Here is a 22,203-nt window from a genome sequence, read left to right on the forward strand (position 1 = left end):
TTTTCCTCCCATCCATTTCCTTCTTTGGCAAAATGCAAGGCTTTGGAAATGAAAATGAAGGGATTTCTATATTTGCACATATACCCTGAACCTGGTCATTTGGCCATGTTCAGGATAACCACAGCCAGTTTGACTAATCAATGGTAATCAGTTTTATTAAACCGTCACTGGAAAATGGGTTCTCAGTTTAATTTTTCAAGTTATACAGCATGCAAGGTAGACACACATGCCCCTTCATCTTCATTTCCAAAGCCTCACATTTAGCCAAAGAAGGAAATGGATGAGATGAAAAAGATACATTGCTTAGACACTGTGCACCCTTACTGCATTACAGGGTAATTATATTTACAAATGAATTAGGAGGCGGGTCCATTCAGGGCGATGCCAATCCTAACTAGGGGGGAGGAAGGTGTTCTTAGTGTCCAGTCTCAGGCACATTGATGTCTTTCTTTTTATCTATCTTCTATGTTTTTGTCTCCTTGTCCTGCATCTTGCGCCTCATTTTGTCCAACTTGGTCTGTCGGTCTTGCATTCCAAAAATGCCTCTCTTCTTTTTTAAAGTCCAGGCAGATGTTCTCAAGGTTTTTTATCATGTAAATGTTGGATCTTGGTGATCAGGATATGATCTCCTTTGGCAATGGTATCCTCCATCTGTCGGATCTTTGAGATCAGGCCCAATTCAGTAAAAACATTGGACCATCTTGTGGTCTTCTCTTGCCTCTTTTGTAAAGCAGCCAGAGAATCCCTTTCGTTCCTCAGCACTTTCTGCATCCGTTGGCCTGCTGCCTGTGCAGCTCCTCTTTTAGAGAAAGGGTTGCAAAGCTGTGTTGCAAAGGAACAAGTGGCAGACAAAATTAAAGTAAATCCAAGACAGGCCCCCTCTCCATGTGGTATTACTCAAGTCTAGTGTTATGGTCAATAACGGTGTAAATTCAAGAGAGTTCGCTCCATGTAACCCTCTCATATAATGTCATAAATATTCTTGTCTGGGAAAATGCATGAAATGCAAATGAGCGCATGATTGCCACACAGATTTGGAATTTGGTGCAAGGATTTTTGTGCTTTCCATGAAATGCCAATATCCAGTGTTGGGCACAATGTCAAGGAATGTTTAACACATTTGTAGATTTAATTACAAATTAGTACAATATTACACACATTTGTTACACCGACTATATTATCGTACTATCCGTCACAATCGCTTCTCTGACTTCAGTTTTGTTAATTAGGACTTTGTTGACATCTACTGGAGACCTGGTAACACTACAGCATGTCTCACATTTCTGTCAGGCGCGTGTTGGCCACCACACGTGACGACATTTTGGTGGACGAAGGACCCACAAACGGCGGCTCATCGTTGGCTTCCAGTTTCACGGAGATACTTTGTGCAAATGAAAACATATCCGACTTAAATCAGAAGCATCTTATCTAACACGCCGGTAAATATTGTATTGTGCTCATCTACAGCTTGTTGGTATTCAAATGGACGTTGTATGCATGTTAACTTGGGTTGGTCTAAAGTAGTATAGCACAATGGAAGATAGCGTCCGGCATAAGTGGCGCTTTCTATGAATGGGCTCCAAGTCCCTTGGATACAATACATTAACTTAATCTGCTATTGGTGCAAAGTTTGGACCGATTTTAATTTTTGAGGCAAAATATAGTGACGGTTGTTATCATGGCCGTGCAACAATGGCGCCACGGATTCAAACAAACATGTAATTCGGACCTACGAAGCGTAAAGTTTTGTGTCTGCTAAGCTAACATTAGCAGTTGTTGGCATGTAACGTTTGTTGAACACAAGTCAACAGGACAAGTTAACACGTTGAGTCTATTATTTTAATCTTAAATGATATATTTCTCTGAGTTGTTTTTGGTAGCGTACGTTAACTTGCATTAATCTTACCATGATACTAACGTTACTTCCACAATAGTGCGGCTCAGTTCCGTTTGAATATCCCTCTTTAACATTCAACACATTGAGTTACGGAAACATTTGAAAGGGGAGCCACGCGGAAATAAACTGTTTAAACTATGAGCGGATACTTTTCACACATCAGTCTTTCTTTTTCCCCCCCCACTTACTTCTTCCTATACAGTTATTACCTGGGCCAAGTGCTCTATTTGTATCCCCTGAATAACCTTGTGGGGAAGCCACAAAAAGAGCCATGTTTCTGTACAACATCACCCTTCAGCGCGCCACCGGCATCACTCATGCCATCCATGGAAACTTCTCAGGTGAGATTACTCTCTTCATCTGTTGCATTACTATTTGTCTTTCTGGTCATATTTCCTCCTTTCGTCATTTGTTAAAGAGCTAAAGTATGAAATCATATCTAGGCGGGACCTCAGGTTAGGGTTTATGCCGCAATAACCTCACAAAGTATCCCTGAGCTACACTAACACTATGGACCACCTGTGCACTTTGATTAGATAATAACTGCAGAAAGTTTACTTCTTCTGTGCACCCTTTTTAGTATTAAATGCTTAATCGTTTAAAAGATTAAGATTGCAAAGAACAACAATTTATAATTTAGTAATACGTAGAGACTGCAATTCATTTCTATGAAAGGAGATCACATTTTTGTGGAAAAAATGCTGTTAAATATTACTTGCTGGGTTAGTGACACCGTCACTGAAACCAAAGCTGTGCAGTGTTTCTTTTCCGCTCAAGCCTGCCACGTGACCAATGCTGAAAAGAGATGATTGTGTCTTGGTAGGAACCAAATTGCAGGAGATCGTTGTCTCCCGGGGAAAGATCTTGGAATTATTGCGGCCGGATGCCAACACAGGAAAGGTGCACACGCTACTCACCGTGGAGGTGTTTGGCATCGTTAGGTCCCTGATGGCCTTCAGGCTCACTGGAGGAACCAAAGGTAATTAGAAAATTATGTAGATAAATGTATTCAATGTTTGACTATAGCTAAATGAGCTGACAAATGTGATTCATAATTTGATGAAGTGCAAAAGAAAAATGCATAGTTCTCTCACTCCATGTATTGCATTTTGGTTTATGTTTATTTCTGTATTTTGCATGTTTGTAGACTACGTTGTTGTTGGAAGCGACAGTGGTCGAATTGTCATCCTGGAATACCATCCATCAAAGAACATGTTTGAGAAGATCCACCAGGAAACGTTCGGGAAGAGTGGCTGCCGCCGCATTGTCCCCGGACAGTTCCTGGCTGTCGACCCAAAAGGCAGAGCTGTTATGATTGGTAAGAAGAAATATCAAAGAGTCACAATGTTAGCATGAGTCCAGCGGGTTACCCTAAAAAGTTAATTGTAGTTATCATTTTACTTGGTCAGTCCCTGCCTTTTTTACTGTGGTATCTGGTGCACCCAATTTAGGAAATTGGATTCTGCAAATATGAATTAAAAAAAATGTAAGGACTGTTGTGATGCATTTTCGTTTGACTTAAGTATTCATTTTGAGGCCTCGGCTCCTCGAAAAATTCTTGAAAGAGATATTGCTATCTTTCCAATTGATCGGGAACAAAATGTTTTTGTCTGTAAGAAAAGTTATGGATTTTTTAAACACAAGTTAAATGAAAGCCCTTTGGTCCCTCCCCTGCCTAGGAGCCATAGAGAAGCAGAAGCTGGTGTATATTCTGAACAGAGATGCAGCTGCAAGGCTGACCATCTCCTCTCCTCTGGAAGCACACAAGGCAAACACACTGGTCTACCACGTCGTAGGAGTCGACGTCGGCTTTGAGAATCCCATGTTTGCCTGCCTCGAGATGGATTATGAGGTACAGCTTCAATGATATTTCCAGTCATTGAAAGTACATGCGAAATAAAAGTGAAGCAGTTAGATTTTGTTCTGGTCCGTGAGTCAACTCTGACATAGAGAAGTGTCTTTAAATGTAGGCTGAACATGGTTCATTGAGATCAATGAGCTGCATTCTGCAAGGTAAAATAGACTGGGATGGTTTAGAGGCATAGCATTGGCTCACGGAAAAGCTCTGTTAAAGACACGAACGTTGTCAGCAGACAGAACCTCTGTATATGAGTGTTTATATCCCTGTCTGCCATACCAGCTTGGATGCCATCTCCAGAAAAGAGTGGGAAACCTGACAGTGCATGATTTTGGACACTTTTTGAAAACCCCGTATGTTGATGTTTGCTCTTTCCAGGAAGCTGACAATGACCCGACTGGAGAAGCTGCCGCCAACACTCAACAGACGCTCACCTTTTACGAGCTCGACCTGGGCTTAAATCACGTGGTCCGCAAGTACAGCGAAGCTCTGGAAGAGCATGGAAACTTTCTCATCACTGGTAAGCATCTAAGCACGTGCAGTGGTCCACTCCACTGGAAGAAGAAAAAAGTTCAGTCAGCAACCAGTCATCGGTTGCTTTGATAGTGGTTGAGAGTTTAAACTGGCATGCTCACGGCTATGACCGAGGCAGAGCCAGTAAGAGCCTCCTGCTGTTAACAGGCATGGCTTTCAAGTAGTTATCACTCATGTCGAAGTGTTGTTGATGTGATGAGTTTGTCATGTCTCTTCTCTGATTTACCATGGAGAAAGAATTTGCATCTCTGATCGCCGCACAAGTTTCACCCACACATTAGCACTCTTTAGAAGAGCAAGTATTAAGTGGGAAACTTGTATTTGGATGCTTCATATTTAGTTTTTGGTAATAAATATGACATCTCACGCCTCCCTCTGTATAGTTCCTGGTGGCTCAGATGGACCCAGTGGAGTTCTGATCTGCTCCGAAAACTACATCACTTACAAGAATTTTGGAGACCAGCCTGACATTCGCTGTCCCATTCCGCGACGCAGGGTGAGTCCTAAATACAGAAAGGCATCATACTTTAACACACTCCTTGCAGACCGACACTGCCACTCTATATGCTGGTGGGAGTGCGCACGTGTCTCAGTGACCATCGGGGCCAAATCCGTGCGCTGAGAGCAGTCGAGAATTGTAAAATGTAATGGTAGGCAAAACACTGCTGCTGGTACAAGTATATTTAGCAGAGGCACCATTATTGCATGCTGTAAAAACATTTGTACAGCTTTAGTACTGCACAATTACACATTTATGTGCATCCCTGTCAGGGCGCTTTGTGTGTCTGTAGGCACATATATTTTTATTCCTTTGTCCTTATCCTGCCGTTTCATTCTGCAGAATGACCTGGATGACCCAGAGCGCGGCATGATATTTGTCTGCTCAGCTACCCACAAGACCAAGTCCATGTTCTTTTTCCTGGCCCAAACTGAGCAGGGAGACATCTTTAAGGTTACCTTGGAGACAGATGAAGAAATGGTGAGTGGATTGATATAGGGTTCGCTTCTGTGGTGTTGATTTTATTTTCCTATTTCTCGATTGATGAGTTCCCTCAATGCTTTAGCACAAAATATTATTGTAAAAAGGGGTCTGTGTTACTTCTCAGGTCACAGAAATCCGGCTGAAATACTTTGACACAATCCCTGTAGCCACAGCCATGTGTGTCCTGAAGACTGGCTTCTTGTTTGTGTGTTCAGAATTTGGAAACCAGTGAGTAATTTGTCATCATCAATTATTCCTCTTCCCTCTTTTTTTTTTTTAATAACTTTTGGCACAATACAATTTTCAGCTATTTTGTTCTTTTCTTAGTCTTTTTCTGGTTTTCTGTTGCTCTGTTCTTCCCATCATGTTGTATTTGTTTTTCTGTTGTTTTCCGTAGTTACCTTTACCAGATTGCTCACTTGGGCGACGATGATGAGGAGCCTGAGTTCTCCTCTGCAATGCCGCTGGAAGAGGGAGACACGTTCTTCTTCCAACCCCGCCCCCTCAAGAACCTTGTGCTGGTGGACGAGCAGGAGAACTTATCACCCATCATGTCCTGTCAGGTCTGTGCACGCACTTGTGCCCACACAACTGGGCCTCCTAAATACCTGGGAGCAGGATTGCAGTGTGCTTCCTTCCTGACTCATTGAGTACTCTCTTCTTGTTTTGAATAGATTGCCGATTTGGCCAATGAAGATACTCCACAGTTGTACGTTGCCTGCGGTCGAGGACCGCGGTCTACTCTGAGGGTCCTGAGACATGGACTGGAGGTACACACACATTCACACAGACTTGCCTACACAATATGAAGCATGCAGGACAGGACACTGAAAAGTGATGAGTTTTTTATGTCTCTTCTCTGAATAAAAGATGAAGATTCTATCAAAGCACTGATTTCAGCAAAAACCTGATCTGGTGTTTCTATAACGTAGTGGTTGCCATCAAAGTGCTTTCATTGCAAACACGACAACAAACAATGCTGGTTTATCGTCATTTCTGGTTCTGTATTTAACTTACATTTTTGGGGCCCCCTCTACTCTGATGAGATGTCAAAGCCACCCATGTGACCCACTACACTCCCTGGATACAAAGTATTTGACTAACTTGTCTTGTAACTCTACTTCCCTCTGTCAGGTATCGGAGATGGCTGTGTCTGAGCTGCCCGGTAACCCTAACGCTGTGTGGACAGTACGCAAACATGTGGAAGGTAACCACTTCCCTGTTTCAGACACCTTCCTTTTTTCTTTGAAACAAAATATCTAGCAAGTGAAAGTTGATGGAAACAACAAAGACGCCTGAAACTGTTCATGTGTGGTGTTTACATTTTATCTTTGATTCAATTGGTTGTATGAAAATTGTTATCTAGAATTTTGTTGTGGCAGCCCCACTTACAGCTTTGTTTTCCTGAATTCCTTTTTTTCATTAGATGAATTTGATGCCTACATCATCGTATCCTTCGTGAACGCCACCTTGGTTCTGTCAATCGGGGAGACTGTAGAGGAAGTGACGGATTCTGGATTCCTGGGAACAACGCCAACTCTCTCCTGCTCCCTGCTCGGTGAAGACGCACTGGTGCAGGTGGGTGTGCCTTAAACATCTTTATCCACACTGGTGGTGATACTGGGACAATATTTATTTCCCTCCCTGTCTTTACAGGATATACACAAACATAGAGTCACACTTAATGCAAAGTGTTTACACTTCAGCTCAAGAACGCCGAATTTCATTTGTCAAAATCCAATAGTAAATATAAAGTCATCAACAATGTTACCCTCCTACAACTCACTGGGTTTCCTGTCCCGATTCTCCATACAGGTGTACCCAGATGGCATTCGCCACATCCGAGCGGACAAGCGTGTGAATGAGTGGAAGACTCCGGGCAAAAAAACCATTGTCCGCTGCGCTGTGAACCAGCGGCAGGTGGTGATCGCGCTCACTGGAGGCGAGCTGGTCTACTTTGAGATGGACCCGGTAAGAGGAAAGCCAGTTCCTCAGTATTTCATGTCACATGCTGCTTCACCCTTCTAACAAGTCGCAGATATTTATGGGTTGTCAAAGGGAATGTAGGCTGGATCTTCTCCAGCACACAACAAACAAAACGTTCAAATAATAATATTTGTTCTCTAGTAGCACAAAGACCAGAGGAACGATGTGATCAAACTGTTTCTCTTTGTGTCCTTCCTCTAGTCCGGTCAGCTGAATGAGTACACAGAGCGCAAGGAGATGTCTGCCGACGTGGTCTGTATGAGCCTCGCTAACGTTCCCCCTGGAGAGCAGCGCTCTCGCTTTCTGGCCGTGGGACTGGTTGACAACACGGTCCGAATCATCTCCTTGGATCCTTTGGTAAGACATGCAAATTAAGCAGTGCTCAGCCCCCTGACACATTACCCTGTAATCGTTTTGTCATCAAACCAAAATGTTTGTAAGTGGCCGGAAGCACCGTTGTATTTGTCCTGGATTTGGTTAGTTCACCATTCTTGCTGGAAAGATGGTGTAGTGAACCGAATAGACTTTTTATTGATCTGATACTACGGCTTTGGGCCTCAGCTGATACTTATGTGTAATTCAAGTAACAGTCTGCGAGATTTAGTGACATCTAGTAGTTAGGTTCCCAATTGCAAGCAATTGGGAACCTAAACGTTGTGTTTTAAGTACCTTTTGGATTTTATTACTTCAAGAAGCTACTCCAATACTCTGCTCCTTTTTGTGATTAAATGATTCCTTTAACAAGCTATTTAGTATTTTAGGGAGTGGTTTATATTTTAGATGTATTTTTTTGAGGACCAACGGTATCGTTTAAAAGGGAGAAAGCAGTGGAAATGTTTCAGTTTTAAGATTCACTTTTTACTTTGATAAGATATAATTGGGTTTTTCTAAGCTCAGTAAAACACAATTTGCAGTTGCAGGTCATTTATAAGCTAAACAGTTAAGCTTATTATATTCCATTTCTTCCAATTAATCCCCCACAATGATTCACACTATTACTTTAGATAAGTTGATTGCCTGCACAAGTAGGTCTTTAATTAATGAAACAAAATGTAACAATAGAGATAATAATTTATTAAAATTGCATTTATTATTAGAATTATGAGCCATCATTTTATGCATAAATTAATTGGTTATCAGTTCAACAGGAAAATTCTAGTCAATAATCATTTTAGATACACAATATATTGCCACTTTATTCCCAGTCAAACCATTTGTCTTGTGTTTGCTTCAGCCTCCCCACTCATGAGCTGTAGGCTACACATTCTGCATCAAGACTATTAAGCAACCAAATAGTTGGTCTGAAACTATACAGCTGCCAAATTTCTTTCAATGTTTGACAAGAATATCAGCATCTAATTGGTTTGCATCTGCCTCGGGTTAACGGGGCAAAGCTTGGTCATTAAGGATGGATATTGTTTTTTCCAATACTGGTGCCTAAACCGACACTTAAAAAAGCACAGAACAATTGACAACGATAAAGAGGTTTTTTTTAATAGGAAGATAACTTTCTGAGACTGTTTCTGTGTACATTTTGAGTGAGACTTTTTATTTTGTTTTCATCCTTTGTGTCTGAATGACGTAACCCCTTTGGCTTTATCACGTTCAGGACTGCCTCCAGCCGCTGAGTATGCAGGCGCTGCCGGCCCAGCCAGAGAGTCTGTGCATTGTTGAGATGGGAGGCGTCGAGAAACAGGATGAACTCGGAGAAAAGGGAACCATTGGCTTCCTTTACCTCAACATTGGGCTGCAGGTATTCCTTCTCACTCTGGTTCTGAAAAATGTGGTACAATACATATTTGCATATGTAAGTCTATTCAAAGAATTTTGCTCTAGTGGTTCTCTGCATCAAGTGTGCGGATATCTAATTTAGCAGATTTAGCTTTTTTATACTTCTAGCTCACTTTTTTCAGATTTAACCTGGTTTGGTGGGGATTTTCGCGCCTAAATCACACCCCCTTTAAAAGCACAGATAATAGATGCATTGTAGCTGCGCAAAGTAAGCTGCTTTGATAGAAGATCCAAGTGAATCTCATATTTCATGAATTGATAGTAAAATAAATACTTAACAGAACCATGCTTGTTAATATCAATGTAGAAGCTAATTTGAAATATATATGAAATCATAGACAAAAATATCCTCAGACACAATGGTTAAAAAGTCAAAGTTCGAGTCTCTAAATGTAATTGTTGAAATGGCTGAAAATAAGACAAACTCATTAACTTGGATGATGTATTAAAAAAAACGCTTTATATTGCAATTTGCTAAAATGTCTCTGATTCCGTCTCTAAGAACGGCGTGCTGCTGAGGACTGTGCTGGATCCGGTGACTGGTGACCTATCGGACACCAGAACGCGTTACCTGGGGTCACGGCCTGTCAAACTCTTCAGAGTCCGGATGCAGGGACAGGAGGCTGTATGTGACTCACACATTTATATCTATCAATACCCATGAACCAGTTAAAATTCTTCCTCAGTTTGCTTGCATGCAATTGGAATCTTTTGACTGCCAATCAGACCAAAGAAGGAATCCTTTTTAAAGGTCAAATGGTCATGTATTGATTCAGAAATGGGCCTCTCTTCTCGCTAACAGGTCTTGGCTATGTCCAGTCGCTCCTGGCTCAGCTACTCGTACCAGTCTCGATTCCATCTGACCCCCCTGTCATATGAGACTCTGGAGTACGCCTCTGGCTTTGCCTCCGAGCAGTGCCCTGAAGGCATTGTGGCCATTTCCACCAACACACTGAGGTATGGACACACAACGCAACAAGGCAGACTTAATTGTTGTATTAGAAGTTTCTGGAATATTTCAGAATGACACGTACCATATTCCATCCTTTGCCACCAAAGTAAATAGTAAGATCTTACAGTATATACTGATCACACCTCATTTACTGGTAATGTAATTTAGTGCTCTAAAGTCTTGTGATAGTGATCAAACAGTAAATTAGATTTACCATTTATTTATTGTGGTTTAGAATGGCTTGGTTTTCTCAAGCTGAAAGTAAAACTACTGGAGCTTTTTATAACCCCTGGGCCCTGCTAATAAAGGCTGTATTTGATTGTGTGGTCTTAATTTGACTCTGTGAAGCACTCTGGGCTCAATGGGTGAATAAAAGGTGCCATATAAAAGGTGTCTTGAATAGAGAACCTTCAATCTGATTTCTACACTCTGCTGCACCCATAAGCCAAAAATCATTTGTAAACGTTCTCACTTCTCTTGTTTACGTTTATCTTGCGTCCGGCAGAATCTTGGCTTTGGAGAAATTAGGCGCCGTGTTCAACCAGGTGGCCTTTCCTCTGCAGTACACTCCCAGGAAATTCGTAATCCACCCAGAGACCAACAACCTCATTGTGATCGAGACGGACCACAATGCCTACACCGAGGCTACCAAAGCCCAGAGAAAGCAGCAAATGGCTGAGGTACGACGTGCAATGTCAAGGACATGACGCTGTAATGATACTGGTGGTTAAAAACAACTCTGGGTCCTGACTGTGAAACACTGATTGGTTCAATCGTTATTTTATTATTTTTTAAGTTAAAAGCTTAACATTTTTTTTAAATTGCTTTAACGTTCTTGTACTTTTTGAATGGTCCACTGCAATCGGCGTCCTTTGAGTTTCATTGGGGGAACGTTTTTTTCCCCATGTTAAAGCAATCCATTTTAAGAAAAATTGCTTATTATTAGTATCTGAGTATCTGTTCCTCGGGATGTGGACGCTCATGGCTGGACAGGGTTATAGAACATGTTAGTCTTGGCATTCAAGGTGTTCAGGCTGACACAAATTCCTATCTTGATTGTGTCCAGAAACACACATTTAAAGTCTCCGTAAAAACAGTCCCTGAAAGGTTACTAGTTAAGATTTTGTCATCATTAAACGCGTCAGTCACCCGGTAATGGGGGGTTAATGGCGCGGGCAGGTCAAAATGCACCCCTTAATCTGACCTGCTATGTTCTTGGTTGCTGTTGCCCTGCTAGGAGATGGTGGAGGCTGCTGGGGAAGATGAAAGAGAACTGGCAGCCGAGATGGCCGCCGCCTTCCTCAACGAGAATCTCCCAGAAGCCATTTTTGGTGCTCCCAAAGCCGGAGCTGGACAGTGGGCCTCGCTGGTGCGTCTCATCAACCCCATACAGGGTACCACGCTGGACCAGGTGCAGCTGGAACAGAACGAAGCTGCTTTCAGGTGAGCGGGTTAAATTTCATCAAGTAAGGGCATTCAGACAGGGAAATGAGGCTCAGTGCCCTGTTGCCCTTCTCCTCTGACGTTCTCCCTAAGGTTTTTTCCCTTTTTTCACCATTGAAGGGTTTTTCATTTTTTGGAGAGTTTTTCCTGTGCCGATGTGAGGGTTTCGGGACACAGTTATGTTGTACAGACTGTAAAGCCCTTCAAATTTGCGATTTTGGGCTATACAAAATAAAATGAATTGAATTGCAAAGGAAAGAGTGTTCATTGACTCTTCAATCCATATGAAATTGTGAATTGAAGGTAATCAACGCTGAAGAAAGTGTTTAAGCGCTGAGTTGAAATGGGATTCTCGGGGTAAATTAAATGATAAATTAAGTGATAGAGTCCAGAGTTCCCTCAAGAACTCCCAGAACATCAGACATTACGTCTGGATCTGAATTCACCCTGCGGCAATAGTTCAACTTTATCGTCATCAAAGACAGAACAGAGGATTATGAAAATGAGAGTATCATCTGGTGTTTTGTTGGGTTTGCTTCTTTTTCCCCCATTTGAAAGAGTTGTTGCAGTTTTTTGTTTCATGCAGTCCACACTCCACAGTGACCACTTACCAGTAAAATCTAGAATTTCACAATTGCAGTGTATATTTTAATGTTTTATTAGGCCCTCCTTTTTTGCTTGATGTACTGCAGTCTCTTTATGGTCTATTCTTTACAAGTGATTTGCATAAATATTCTTGTAGCAGCCTCAAATGTACGATCCAACTGGTTATATATGTAGGAAGATCCAAAAGAAATTTAAATTTTTTTTTCCAACTTTTGAATTTGTCCTAGAGACTCAAACGCCGACCCGTCTTCACCTATTTCCTTTCTTTTGGTATCTTTCAGCGTTGCTGTGTGTCGTTTCCCCAATACTGGCGATGACTGGTATGTTTTGGTGGGCGTGGCCAGAGACATGATTCTCAACCCCAGATCCGTGAGCGGTGGCTTTATCTACACCTATCGGGTCGTCAGCGGAGGCGAGAAACTGGAGTTTGTGCACAAAGTAAGTTTGACACTTGATATTGCTAACTGCTTTGTTTGTTTTTTCTCATTTTTTTACCTGCAAGGCACCTCGAGAAACCTGATTTCAAGTCATGGCGTTACTACTACAGTTACTAAACTGTGACAAGCTATCACTATGGACCAAAACAACCCAGTGCAAAGTACTATCAAAACGTTCCCACTCAAACACCATCTGCCAATCATCATTTCTGCCAGATGTTGGTGGCAAATCAGCATGGTGCCGGTCTAAAATCCCTGCTACAGTTCTATATCTTGATAATGGAGAAGAAGGAAAAAACAACATTACCGTCGGCAGAAAAGCCTCAAGGAAAGATTTATTTACAGATGTTCCTGCCGGGCAACTCCCAAGAAACTTGAGCAGGATGGAGGGCAGCAGGGGGAAGCTGCCCACATGTCTGTTACCTGATGTGGATTAAAGGGAAGCGGGTCATGAGTGTGGTAACAGTGATGTCTGCCATTTTCTTCACATTGGAGGAATTTCCCAACCACTTAACCAGATCAGATAGTTTAAATGAGTCCATGTGGTCAAAGTGCACTTTTTTTCCGAATGATGCACATACGTATGCAAATTAACGACCAGATAGAAGACAGAATGTTCTCCATACGCGATACACCCACGAACACACCATTAGAAAACTACAGAGTAATATCTACGATTTTATTTTGGTTGCCAAAAGAAATTGCAGCCTCTTTAATTGTTTACCATGTAAAGATTCAGTACACATTTGAGTCAAATAAGGGAGCCTAAACATTCCTGCTGTTCAGATCGTTCTAGCCATCTTATAACATTGAATCTAGCCGGCCAGAGATGGGAGTGAGACAAGGAGAAAAGGTGACATTGTGATCTTCACAATAAAACCTCTTTGATGTGACAGAATGAGCTTTGGCCAATCAGAAGTGAGATCTCTCCGGCATCTTTATTTTCCCTCCCAACTTTTTTTCCTTTCACTCCAAAGCAGCGTTGCCAACAGGCCAACTTTCACACCAAATCTGGAAAGTTTTTTTTCTCTCTCAAAAGTAACTGGTGGGAAAAATCCAGCGGTATTTTCTGGTGTCTGACGTCATCATCGTGTTGCTGTCTGCAGTCAGAGCAACAATGAATCGCCCATGTGCATAGTTCATGGTGTTTATTTTATTTAAAGACAATTTTTTTCTGAGAAAATAAAAACATGGCTGTTTAATCAAAAAGTTTGAAAGTTTAAAAGCCGAATTGATCTACCGGTTCTGAAATATTTTCTGTTTCCAACAAGCGCTGTTACCGCTTCGTCACGGGCAGTAAATATTTTCTGTGGAATTGCATCTCAAATGGAGCACAGTTAACATCTCTGCAACGGAACAGTCTGATCTGCCATCATATCCCGTTTGTAAGAAAATATTTGTATAAATGAGCTTAAGTTGTAGCGTTAATGCTCAAACCGCTCTTCAGACAACCCGAACTGTTTGCATGGACCAAACAGCTGCAGACCGTCAGAATGGGCCCCTCACAGCAGAGTCCGAGCTGCTGTGAGGATGTTAACGCAGCTGCCCATAAATGTTCAGTCTGCGGTGGGTGAGTCCTGTGGGATCGGCTGCACCTCTCGGATGGGTTTCACTTGGACCACATCCCGTTTAATCATTGGAACCTTTTGGAAAATGGCTAGTGACAAATAATTATTTGCAATTTTACCAGAAGAATTCAATTTTTTTTTACCCATTCAGTACAAATACAAATGAACTGCTGTAGTTCTATAACATACAATTAATAACATTTAATGTGGGGATTTGTTAGGCACTTATACAGTCAGTGTGTTACCCACCTACGTGGCGGTCAGCCAGCCTCCAGTTTGTCTGTTATTCCCAGTTATACATTCTCACGATTGTTCTTCCAATGATGACTTCATCAGCCCTTGGCTTGGCACTCGTCAGACCTTATCGCATCTCAGTTATGAAGCAGGATTTGTCTCATGCTGTGTTTAGTGAGACACTGGATCCCTCTTCAAAAAGATGGTATTCTACCCCTTGACAAATGTATTTCCGTTTTAAACAAACCAGATGCAGCTTAAACCAAATGCCTTGAATAATTGTTTTACCATTTTGTGTTTTGATTGGCAGACCCCTGTAGAAGACGTGCCTTTGGCCATCGCTCCGTTCCAGGGACGAGTCCTGGTTGGAGTCGGTAAGCTGCTGAGAATCTACGACCTGGGCAAAAAGAAGCTGCTCCGCAAGTGTGAGAACAAGGTAAGACACGGCAAACAGGCATTAATGTCAATGTACCCCAGGTTGCTATTTGTTGTCTGTTAATGTGAGTAAGCAAGGCAGTCACATTTAAATATTTAACAATTTCATTTAAATGTACATTATAGCCGCTAGCAATCAAGCAATTAACTGAGAAGCCGGCTTTACCAGTTGACAATCACAAATCTACTTCTACAAGCACTTGCTATAATATCTGACAGTATCGGTATCTTATACCACAGATATCACCTCTAGAATCTAGATAAATAACCAAATGTTCAATTCCATTATTTAAATTAGGTCCTTTTTAGATGTTCATGGTTCTAAAATAGAGAGATATGGAAATGGTGAGTTGTTTTATTTCTCCCTACGCTTAGCACGTTCCCAACCTGGTGACGGGCATCCACACCATCGGCCAGCGCGTGATCATCACAGACGTCCAGGAGAGCCTTTTTTGGGTCCGCTACAGACGCAACGAGAACCAGCTCATCATCTTCGCCGATGACACGTACCCCCGCTGGGTCACCACGGCCTGTCTGCTTGACTACGACACCATGGCCTGTGCTGACAAGTTTGGGAACATCAGCATTGTGAGTTTGTGGACTCCGGGGAGCATGATTGTCTGACACGGCACTGAAACAAAACACCAAAATACCCTGAATGGGATTTTCCTATTTGTTGTGTCGGAAATATCAGCCTGTGTCTGTAACAAGTCACAAACCTCTGGAGCCCAGTAGGACCACTAACCAAAGGAATGTCGTAATCTCCCCAGGTGCGTCTACCCCCCAACACCAGCGACGATGTGGACGAAGACCCCACAGGGAACAAGGCTTTATGGGACAGAGGCCTCCTCAATGGGGCATCACAGAAGGTAAAACAAATCCGCCCTTAAAGATGTACTTAATGGGCTTCGCCCAGGTCCCGGCTCTGGTAAAAACATGACCGCTTGTAATTGGCGGCAAACGAGATAGCTAGTAAAGCACGAGACTATTGCACAGCTTTATACTGCGTGTTCTTTTTAGAGTCTGACCAGACCATGCCTCAGTATTTCTTTATGATACAGGAATAAAGCAGCAGTGAGTTTTAATGTTGAAACCTCAGACTTGTGGAGTTGTCTTTCATTTAGAGTCATTGGTTTTTTTTTCCGTTGAGCCCAAGCCACACAAGTTTTAATGATTCAGGCCCCTGGTGCTGCTAAAAGGTCAGTCGCATCAACTAATCTGCCTCGTCCACTGCTGACCTCCAACCACCAATACACAGACACACATTCACAGACTGCATAACACCCGTCAACCACAAGTTTAGCCTACTCACAACTATAAGTGTGTAAACACACACAGAACTTATCCCGTGTTTAAATGCTGGTTGAAAACTGTTTAGGTAGCAGATGGACTGGGAAAGTCCCTCGAATTTAGACATTGAGTTGGTCGAAGATGTCTCTGACACAATGTCGTGAGCTATCTTTACCTCTGTGCTCAATGATTGAGAATTTTGTTTGAGGAAAGGGACCGTGTCTGCATTTGGGAGATCCTGAAGGAACTTAATTATCCATACATGACTTGTATTAGATTTTATGCATTCCACTTGTATCAGATTAATGTATCAAGAGATCAAGGTCACAGACATAGTGGTCCGTTGAGCAAGATGAAAGGACTAACTGTCTTAACCCCAAATGTCATATTGTGCGTGTGTGAGGCTGATTTCTATCATGTAGTTCAAACGGTCTCTTGGAGAGTCCTTTCCTCAGCCCCCTAGCGATGAATAAACAACAACATCTTTTGACTCCTGCTGGCCCCGCCCCCTCTATTGAATGGTAGTGGAATCACTGGAGGTGATGGTGTACTTTTGTGGGGACATACGTCCTTCTCTCACTGCTGTAAAAAGTTGGCCTCCTGCAGCAATTCCCACGCTAATGAGCTAACAAGCTAACTCGCCAGTTGTGAGCAATGTTGGCCAGCGAGCAGTGAACAGCTGTTCGGGGAGCCAGCTGTGGTCAATAAATGAAAGTGTTTACTTGAGAAAAATATAGCGGGATATTTTCTGAATCTTTCTAAATTCAGTGATATAAACTTTTAGGCCCTTAATTGTGACTTCATTAAACATTGTACTGCGGGACCTCAGGTGACCCCCCCACCCCCCGACGGTTTATTGTCTCTGATTATCAACAAAAATGGTGGTTGATGTTATTCGATTAGGTCTGATGATCCGGACTAATGTCCTCTAAGAAAAAGACGAGATCACGTGTCTCTGTGACCGTGGCGAAAAGTTCATGTCCGTTAAATGTACATAGTTTGTCGAGGTGGGTTATTTTGAGCCATGAAATGACTTTAATGACTAAGCTGATTTGTTCAAATATGATCTCATGTCCTAAGTACAGACAGACAGTCTTTTTAGGCTCTTTCAAATCTGACCGTCCCGATGGTTTGTTACAAAGAATCGTCTGAGCCGCAGGCATCGAAAACGTGAACTTCACAAACCAGAGGAGCAAAAATCACATGGTGCTCGTCTCAGGAACATCTGGGTGGCGAGATCAAACTCATCCCTTCTGCCTCTGGAGCAGCTATTAGACACAGAAGTAGAATGTGAGGAAATAATGACAGAAGTTGTTTTCATTTAAATTATAGTTACGTAAAATTAATTTTAATAACACATTTCACACAGCGGCAATTCAGTGAATCGATGGGTTTGTTCAGAGCCTGGAGTCTCATTTTGGCAATTGTCCTATTTTTGCTGATAAAACATCTTCTTTGAAAAACTGAGTTCTACCAGTCATTAGAAATCAAATATGGCTGAATCATCTTTTCTCCCCACCATTTCTTCTTCAGGCTGAGGTGATAGTGAACTACCATGTTGGCGAGACCGTGTTGTCCCTCCAGAAAACCACTCTGATCCCTGGAGGTTCGGAGTCCATGGTGTACACCACTTTGTCTGGAGGCATCGGCATTCTGGTGCCATTCACTTCACATGAGGTATGTCTCTCACTCACTCACTCACCATATGAAGGAGAAATCCAGCACTGCCTGGTGAGCAGCTTGTGATGGCTGCGTCCCTCTAGAAAGTAGCCTTGCTGCTGCTGATTCCCTTCCCGTAGCATTTCTACCACACTATCCAGCAAAAGGATCTGAATAAAAGCCAAACGGAAAGATAGCAGAATTTTTTAGGAAACGAGGAGTGTTGATAAACCTCACAACTGTAGTAATCTGTTATGGTCTGATGCCAATATACTATCAAACGGTAATTTCACTATTTGTTTTCCTCAACGTACACATGTAGAAAATAGGCAAGACAGTTTCACATAGACTGCACAATCTCTAACTTGGCCTTTTCTACTCTTTGTGTTGTTTCACAGGACCATGACTTTTTCCAGCATTTAGAGATGCACATGCGCTCTGAGTTTCCTCCTCTGTGCGGCAGAGACCATCTCAGCTTTAGATCCTACTATTTCCCAGTCAAGGTTTGTGTTGCCTTTTTTATAGCTCTGCTTTTCTTTTTTTTAACGAGATTCCATGTCACAAATGTGCATTTCATTATCGTGGACTATTAGAAGACCAATATGCCTTGAGTCTTATTTTCCCCTCTTTGTGTTTCCTTCCAGAATGTGATTGATGGCGATCTATGTGAGCAGTTCAACAGCATGGACCCTCACAAGCAGAAGAGTGTGGCTGAAGAGCTGGACCGGACGCCGCCCGAGGTCTCTAAGAAACTGGAGGACATTCGCACTCGCTATGCCTTCTAATAGCACTCCTTCATGCAGCTGGTGTTGACAAGATGCACTCATTAGGCCCATTACACACAAATCCTTCTCTGCCACAGTGGGACCCTGTTCAGGACCTAGATTGATGGACATTTATGGAAGGTTTAATGTTTAGCTGTGTGCAGGTACACAATGAATAACATGGAAACACACCACACAATACGTCACATGCTTGAATTTCCCGCACATTGCTCGGTTAAATGAAAGTCGCATGCACCTCTGCTGCGTTACAGACTCAAAAAGGCCGAACATATGCGCACATAGCTGTGTTGCCATCTCTCTGTGTGCACACTTGCAGACTTACAATGAACTTTTACAACTCTCTGTTGCTGTTGTCAGGAACTCACACACACCTCCATTTAATTGAAACGTTGCCGGAGGTGTGGGACAGCTCTTAACGTTAGTAGATTGTCTTGCCACAACTACTCAACTACACGGCTCACATGATCAGCTTTCACACACCGCCGAGGCAAGATCAGTGTCTCTTTTTCTTTTGTACCCCTGACAGTACACACCTAAAATCTCATCTTTGTGAATACTTTTTTTTAAAATGTTAATGCTTTTTTTTAGCAAATGCCAAGCAACGGTGTAGTTATGAACATGATTGATGTTGCGTTACATTGACAGAATACTTTTTTAATGCTGAGAATTTTTTTTGTGTTTGATATTTAGCCAGGTGAAATTTCAGTCTGATCACAGCTGTAAAACGAGGCCATAGTTCAACAAGTGTTGCTGTACTGTGTCACCAGATGACTGCTGAGCTCAGACTAAATAAGTGTGTTCGTCTTGGTCCTGTAAATTCCCAACCACAGACATGGCATTCCTCAGTGTCACTGAATTTAGTTAGGGGTTTGTGGGATGGGGGCAGTGGTCAGTTTTTGTAAATAAAGTTGTTTCTTTGTGCGTTATGATACCATGTGTTTGTGTCATTTCCTGCCACCGTGTGTGAATTTACAACTGTTTGTCCCAAATGAACAGATTAGAAGTCCACTATTAGGTTCTGTGTTGTGCATTGAAACAGTAGAGGTAATTAGTTTAAATTTGATGGTTTTGATTATCATATGTAATTTGTGCTAGTCTGAAATTACCTACCTCTAAATTCAGGCATGTTATGATTATAGCATATTTGTTTTTGATAGCGAAGGTTTTAGATTTGTAGTCGAAAAATAGTTTGATTCTCAGTTTATATATTCACTTGCTTGATTTTTTTTTTTTTTCTTTTTAAATAATGTTGCTGGAATAACAATAATGTTTGAGGTGCAGTTAGAACAATGTCTCAGGCTACTGTATGTTATAAAGGCCACTTTGTTGCACGGCAGAAGGGAGCTTCAGCGGTCAGACAACTTGCTGCTGACCTCATTTGGCCTCTACATGTCCCTGTTTGCTCTGCAGCTCGGGGATGTTCAGGGTTCATGGTTGGACTGGGATGACGTTGGCTCATTTTAAATACTGCGTTATACAGAACTTGGAAATGCATCTATTTCATGTCTTGTTAAAATGTATCTGATAATGAACAATTAGGGCACCTTCAAAGAACCCCCGACTGAGTTGTTTGCCGAGGTCGGTTTGCAATTTACTTGGTCCTCTTGTGTTTGGTAGGTCCTGGTCAAATGGCTCAAAGGAAATTCAGCGAGGTGAACCATTGTGATGTGGACGGGAAAACTGACCAGGATGTTGCCCAACTCATTGCCATATGTATGCCGGTGTGGCAAAAAACAAAAGTGGACTTTTCCAGAAGAAGTGGAATGACCAGGATCAAACCGAAGGATGGTCTTTTAAGCTTTGGTGTAAGTCGGTCTATGATGGCAAAGCAAAACCTAAAAGGCCCTCAATCAACAAAGTAAACATAGTTTTCTGTATTCCAGCAACCAGGTTCCAGGCTTTGAACCTTACAGATTGCGGGGCAGGCATTAGATAGCCAGGAGCTGGGGGGGGGGGGGGGGCAAAGACTGCTCATCGCAGGTGATGAAGGAAAATGAGTCACAATGCCTCATGGGGTTAATATGCTCACTTAACCTGTCATGCAGTTCTCAAACTCAAGGGGGAGGGGGGGGGCGGATGCGTTATACACAGGGCCGGGACCAATCAGAGTTTGAGATGTGGGGAGAGTTGCTCCCTTCTAGCTCGCCTCATTCCAGGAAATGTTAAAGGTTAGGGGATATTAGCTTGATCTGGAGATCCTGACAGGGGCAATAGTTTGTCAAGACACGTGTGAATGACAACTGATATTCTGACGGATACCTGGGTGGTTTATGAGGACTTGATGTTATCTCTATGGTTGAGCTCGGTCCATTTAACGACTCTCACCCGACTTGAAGGAACATGAAGAATATTTAGTGTGAAAAAAAACCCAATTTGGCCTTAGGGGGGTTTGGTTCTAAGAATGTTGCTCACTCAATGGCTTGTCTGTCAGGACAGTTGTGCAGAGGCAGGAGTTCCAGTTCATGCACAAAATTAATAATTCAGGGTGGATTCTCCCCAAGGAATAAAAACCTTATCCTGATTCTGCCTTTAGGCTAGGTGCCTTATCTTTGTTGTTTTTTTTTTAATCTTTCCACAGTAAAAAGATCTATTTAAGATACTTTCAATGTGCTACAACGAACCAAGTTTCCATTCAAATTCAAAGATTCATACCATGAGTGGGCAGCAACTGAGCCCCCCATTTTGGATCTTTTTAATAAATGCTAGTGACAAACCCTCATTGTGAAATTTAGAAATTGGGAAAGGAGTACCGTAACAGTACATTTGTCTCCATACTGGTGTAATAGTGTTTAAGAGGACATTTAATAAATATGTGTAAGTAGGAAAGAAAACTGACACCCATACATGTCATGCATCAGGGCTACTCAAAGGTTTTCTTCTCTTGCTCTGAATGATCTAGTTAAAGATAACACACTAAAACAGGGAGCTCTGGACTTCAAACATCAAAGTGTGTTGCTAATCTCACTGTGAGTAGAAGACACTTTGTTTAGCACATTACACCATGACTTCCTGTGAGATTACCTGAACACAAATCATCTCGAATAGAGGGCAGAGACTCTCTGTTGTCAAAGCAATATTGACTAAAACAAAACTACAACAACTACACAGCAAAATCCTTAGAGTTCTGGTGTTGGGCAAAAGTGTTAAGGTTCAGAGTTGAAATCACACTGCAAAAAGAGTCAATTGTTCGAAAGAGCTGGAGTCATCATTCCGTGTCAAGATCAGATTCATTAGTAACACTTAGTAGAGTTAAATTAACTCTTTGATAGGATTGAAGTGAAACTGTACAGTGGCACACTGAATTGCTCCCTGGGCTAAAATGTAAACACCTTGTGTTAAAAAAGCATCATCTAAATGACGTATTCAACACTGAGCAGATTTATTTTGACTCTTATTCCGAGTTAAACTTTGTTGAGTGTTGATTTAACACTGACACGATTGGGACAATATAAACACCAGCTTAGAGTTAAAATTGAATCTTACAGAGTCAATTTAACTCTGAAATTTGCTGTGTAGTGTAGTTGCCTCTTTGGGTATCTGGCTTGTGTGTTGATACAGATGAGTAAAGGCAGGAGGCTGAAAAAGGCTAACAAAGGAACACAATTACCACATCAAGAATGAAGAAATAATTTTACCAAAACCTTTATCAGAGCAAAATCTTTCGCTGATATCAGATGAGAAGACATGTTTCTATTGAGGGGTGACTGTGTCTTTTCGCGTAAATCATCCCTCACAATCCCTTTAGT

At 42.0% G+C, this 22,203-nt stretch overlaps 2 protein-coding genes across 2 annotated transcripts in view; one reads left to right on the top strand and one right to left on the bottom strand.

Moving 5' to 3' along the window:
- The window catches only part of LOC119195886 (histone H2AX), a 545,468-nt gene that overhangs the window by 55,795 nt on the left and 467,470 nt on the right, over positions 1-22,203 (bottom strand). The gene's annotated exons all lie outside the window — the stretch shown is intronic.
- Positions 1,289-19,384, top strand: sf3b3 (splicing factor 3b, subunit 3). The gene is made up of 27 exons (XM_037451137.2): positions 1,289-1,439; positions 2,100-2,238; positions 2,721-2,876; positions 3,045-3,215; positions 3,577-3,749; positions 4,134-4,275; positions 4,673-4,785; positions 5,131-5,268; positions 5,396-5,499; positions 5,669-5,834; positions 5,946-6,041; positions 6,406-6,478; positions 6,698-6,849; positions 7,087-7,242; positions 7,459-7,614; positions 8,867-9,010; positions 9,551-9,673; positions 9,851-10,005; positions 10,506-10,680; positions 11,238-11,443; positions 12,331-12,487; positions 14,599-14,724; positions 15,099-15,311; positions 15,494-15,592; positions 17,547-17,690; positions 18,071-18,175; positions 18,317-19,384. Exons 2-27 carry the CDS (start codon positions 2,169-2,171, stop codon positions 18,455-18,457), a joined length of 3,654 nt encoding a protein of 1,217 aa, XP_037307034.1. The 5' UTR covers positions 1,289-1,439; positions 2,100-2,168; the 3' UTR covers positions 18,458-19,384.

This window comes from Pungitius pungitius, chromosome 6, assembly GCF_949316345.1.
Source record: "Pungitius pungitius chromosome 6, fPunPun2.1, whole genome shotgun sequence".
Taxonomy (NCBI): Eukaryota; Metazoa; Chordata; class Actinopteri; order Perciformes; family Gasterosteidae; genus Pungitius; species Pungitius pungitius.

What these genes read in the sequence shown, in the direction of transcription:
- sf3b3 (XM_037451137.2), top strand. Translation starts at nt 2,169, where the DNA reads ATGTTTCTGTACAACATCACCCTTCAGCGCGCCACCGGCATCACTCAT. An exon ending in TGGAAACTTTCTCATCACTG is followed by an intron (nt 4,276 to 4,672) that starts GTAAGCATCTAA and finishes CCCTCTGTATAG; the next exon opens with TTCCTGGTGGCTCAGATGGA. An exon ending in TGCCATTCACTTCACATGAG is followed by an intron (nt 17,691 to 18,070) that starts GTATGTCTCTCA and finishes GTTGTTTCACAG; the next exon opens with GACCATGACTTTTTCCAGCA.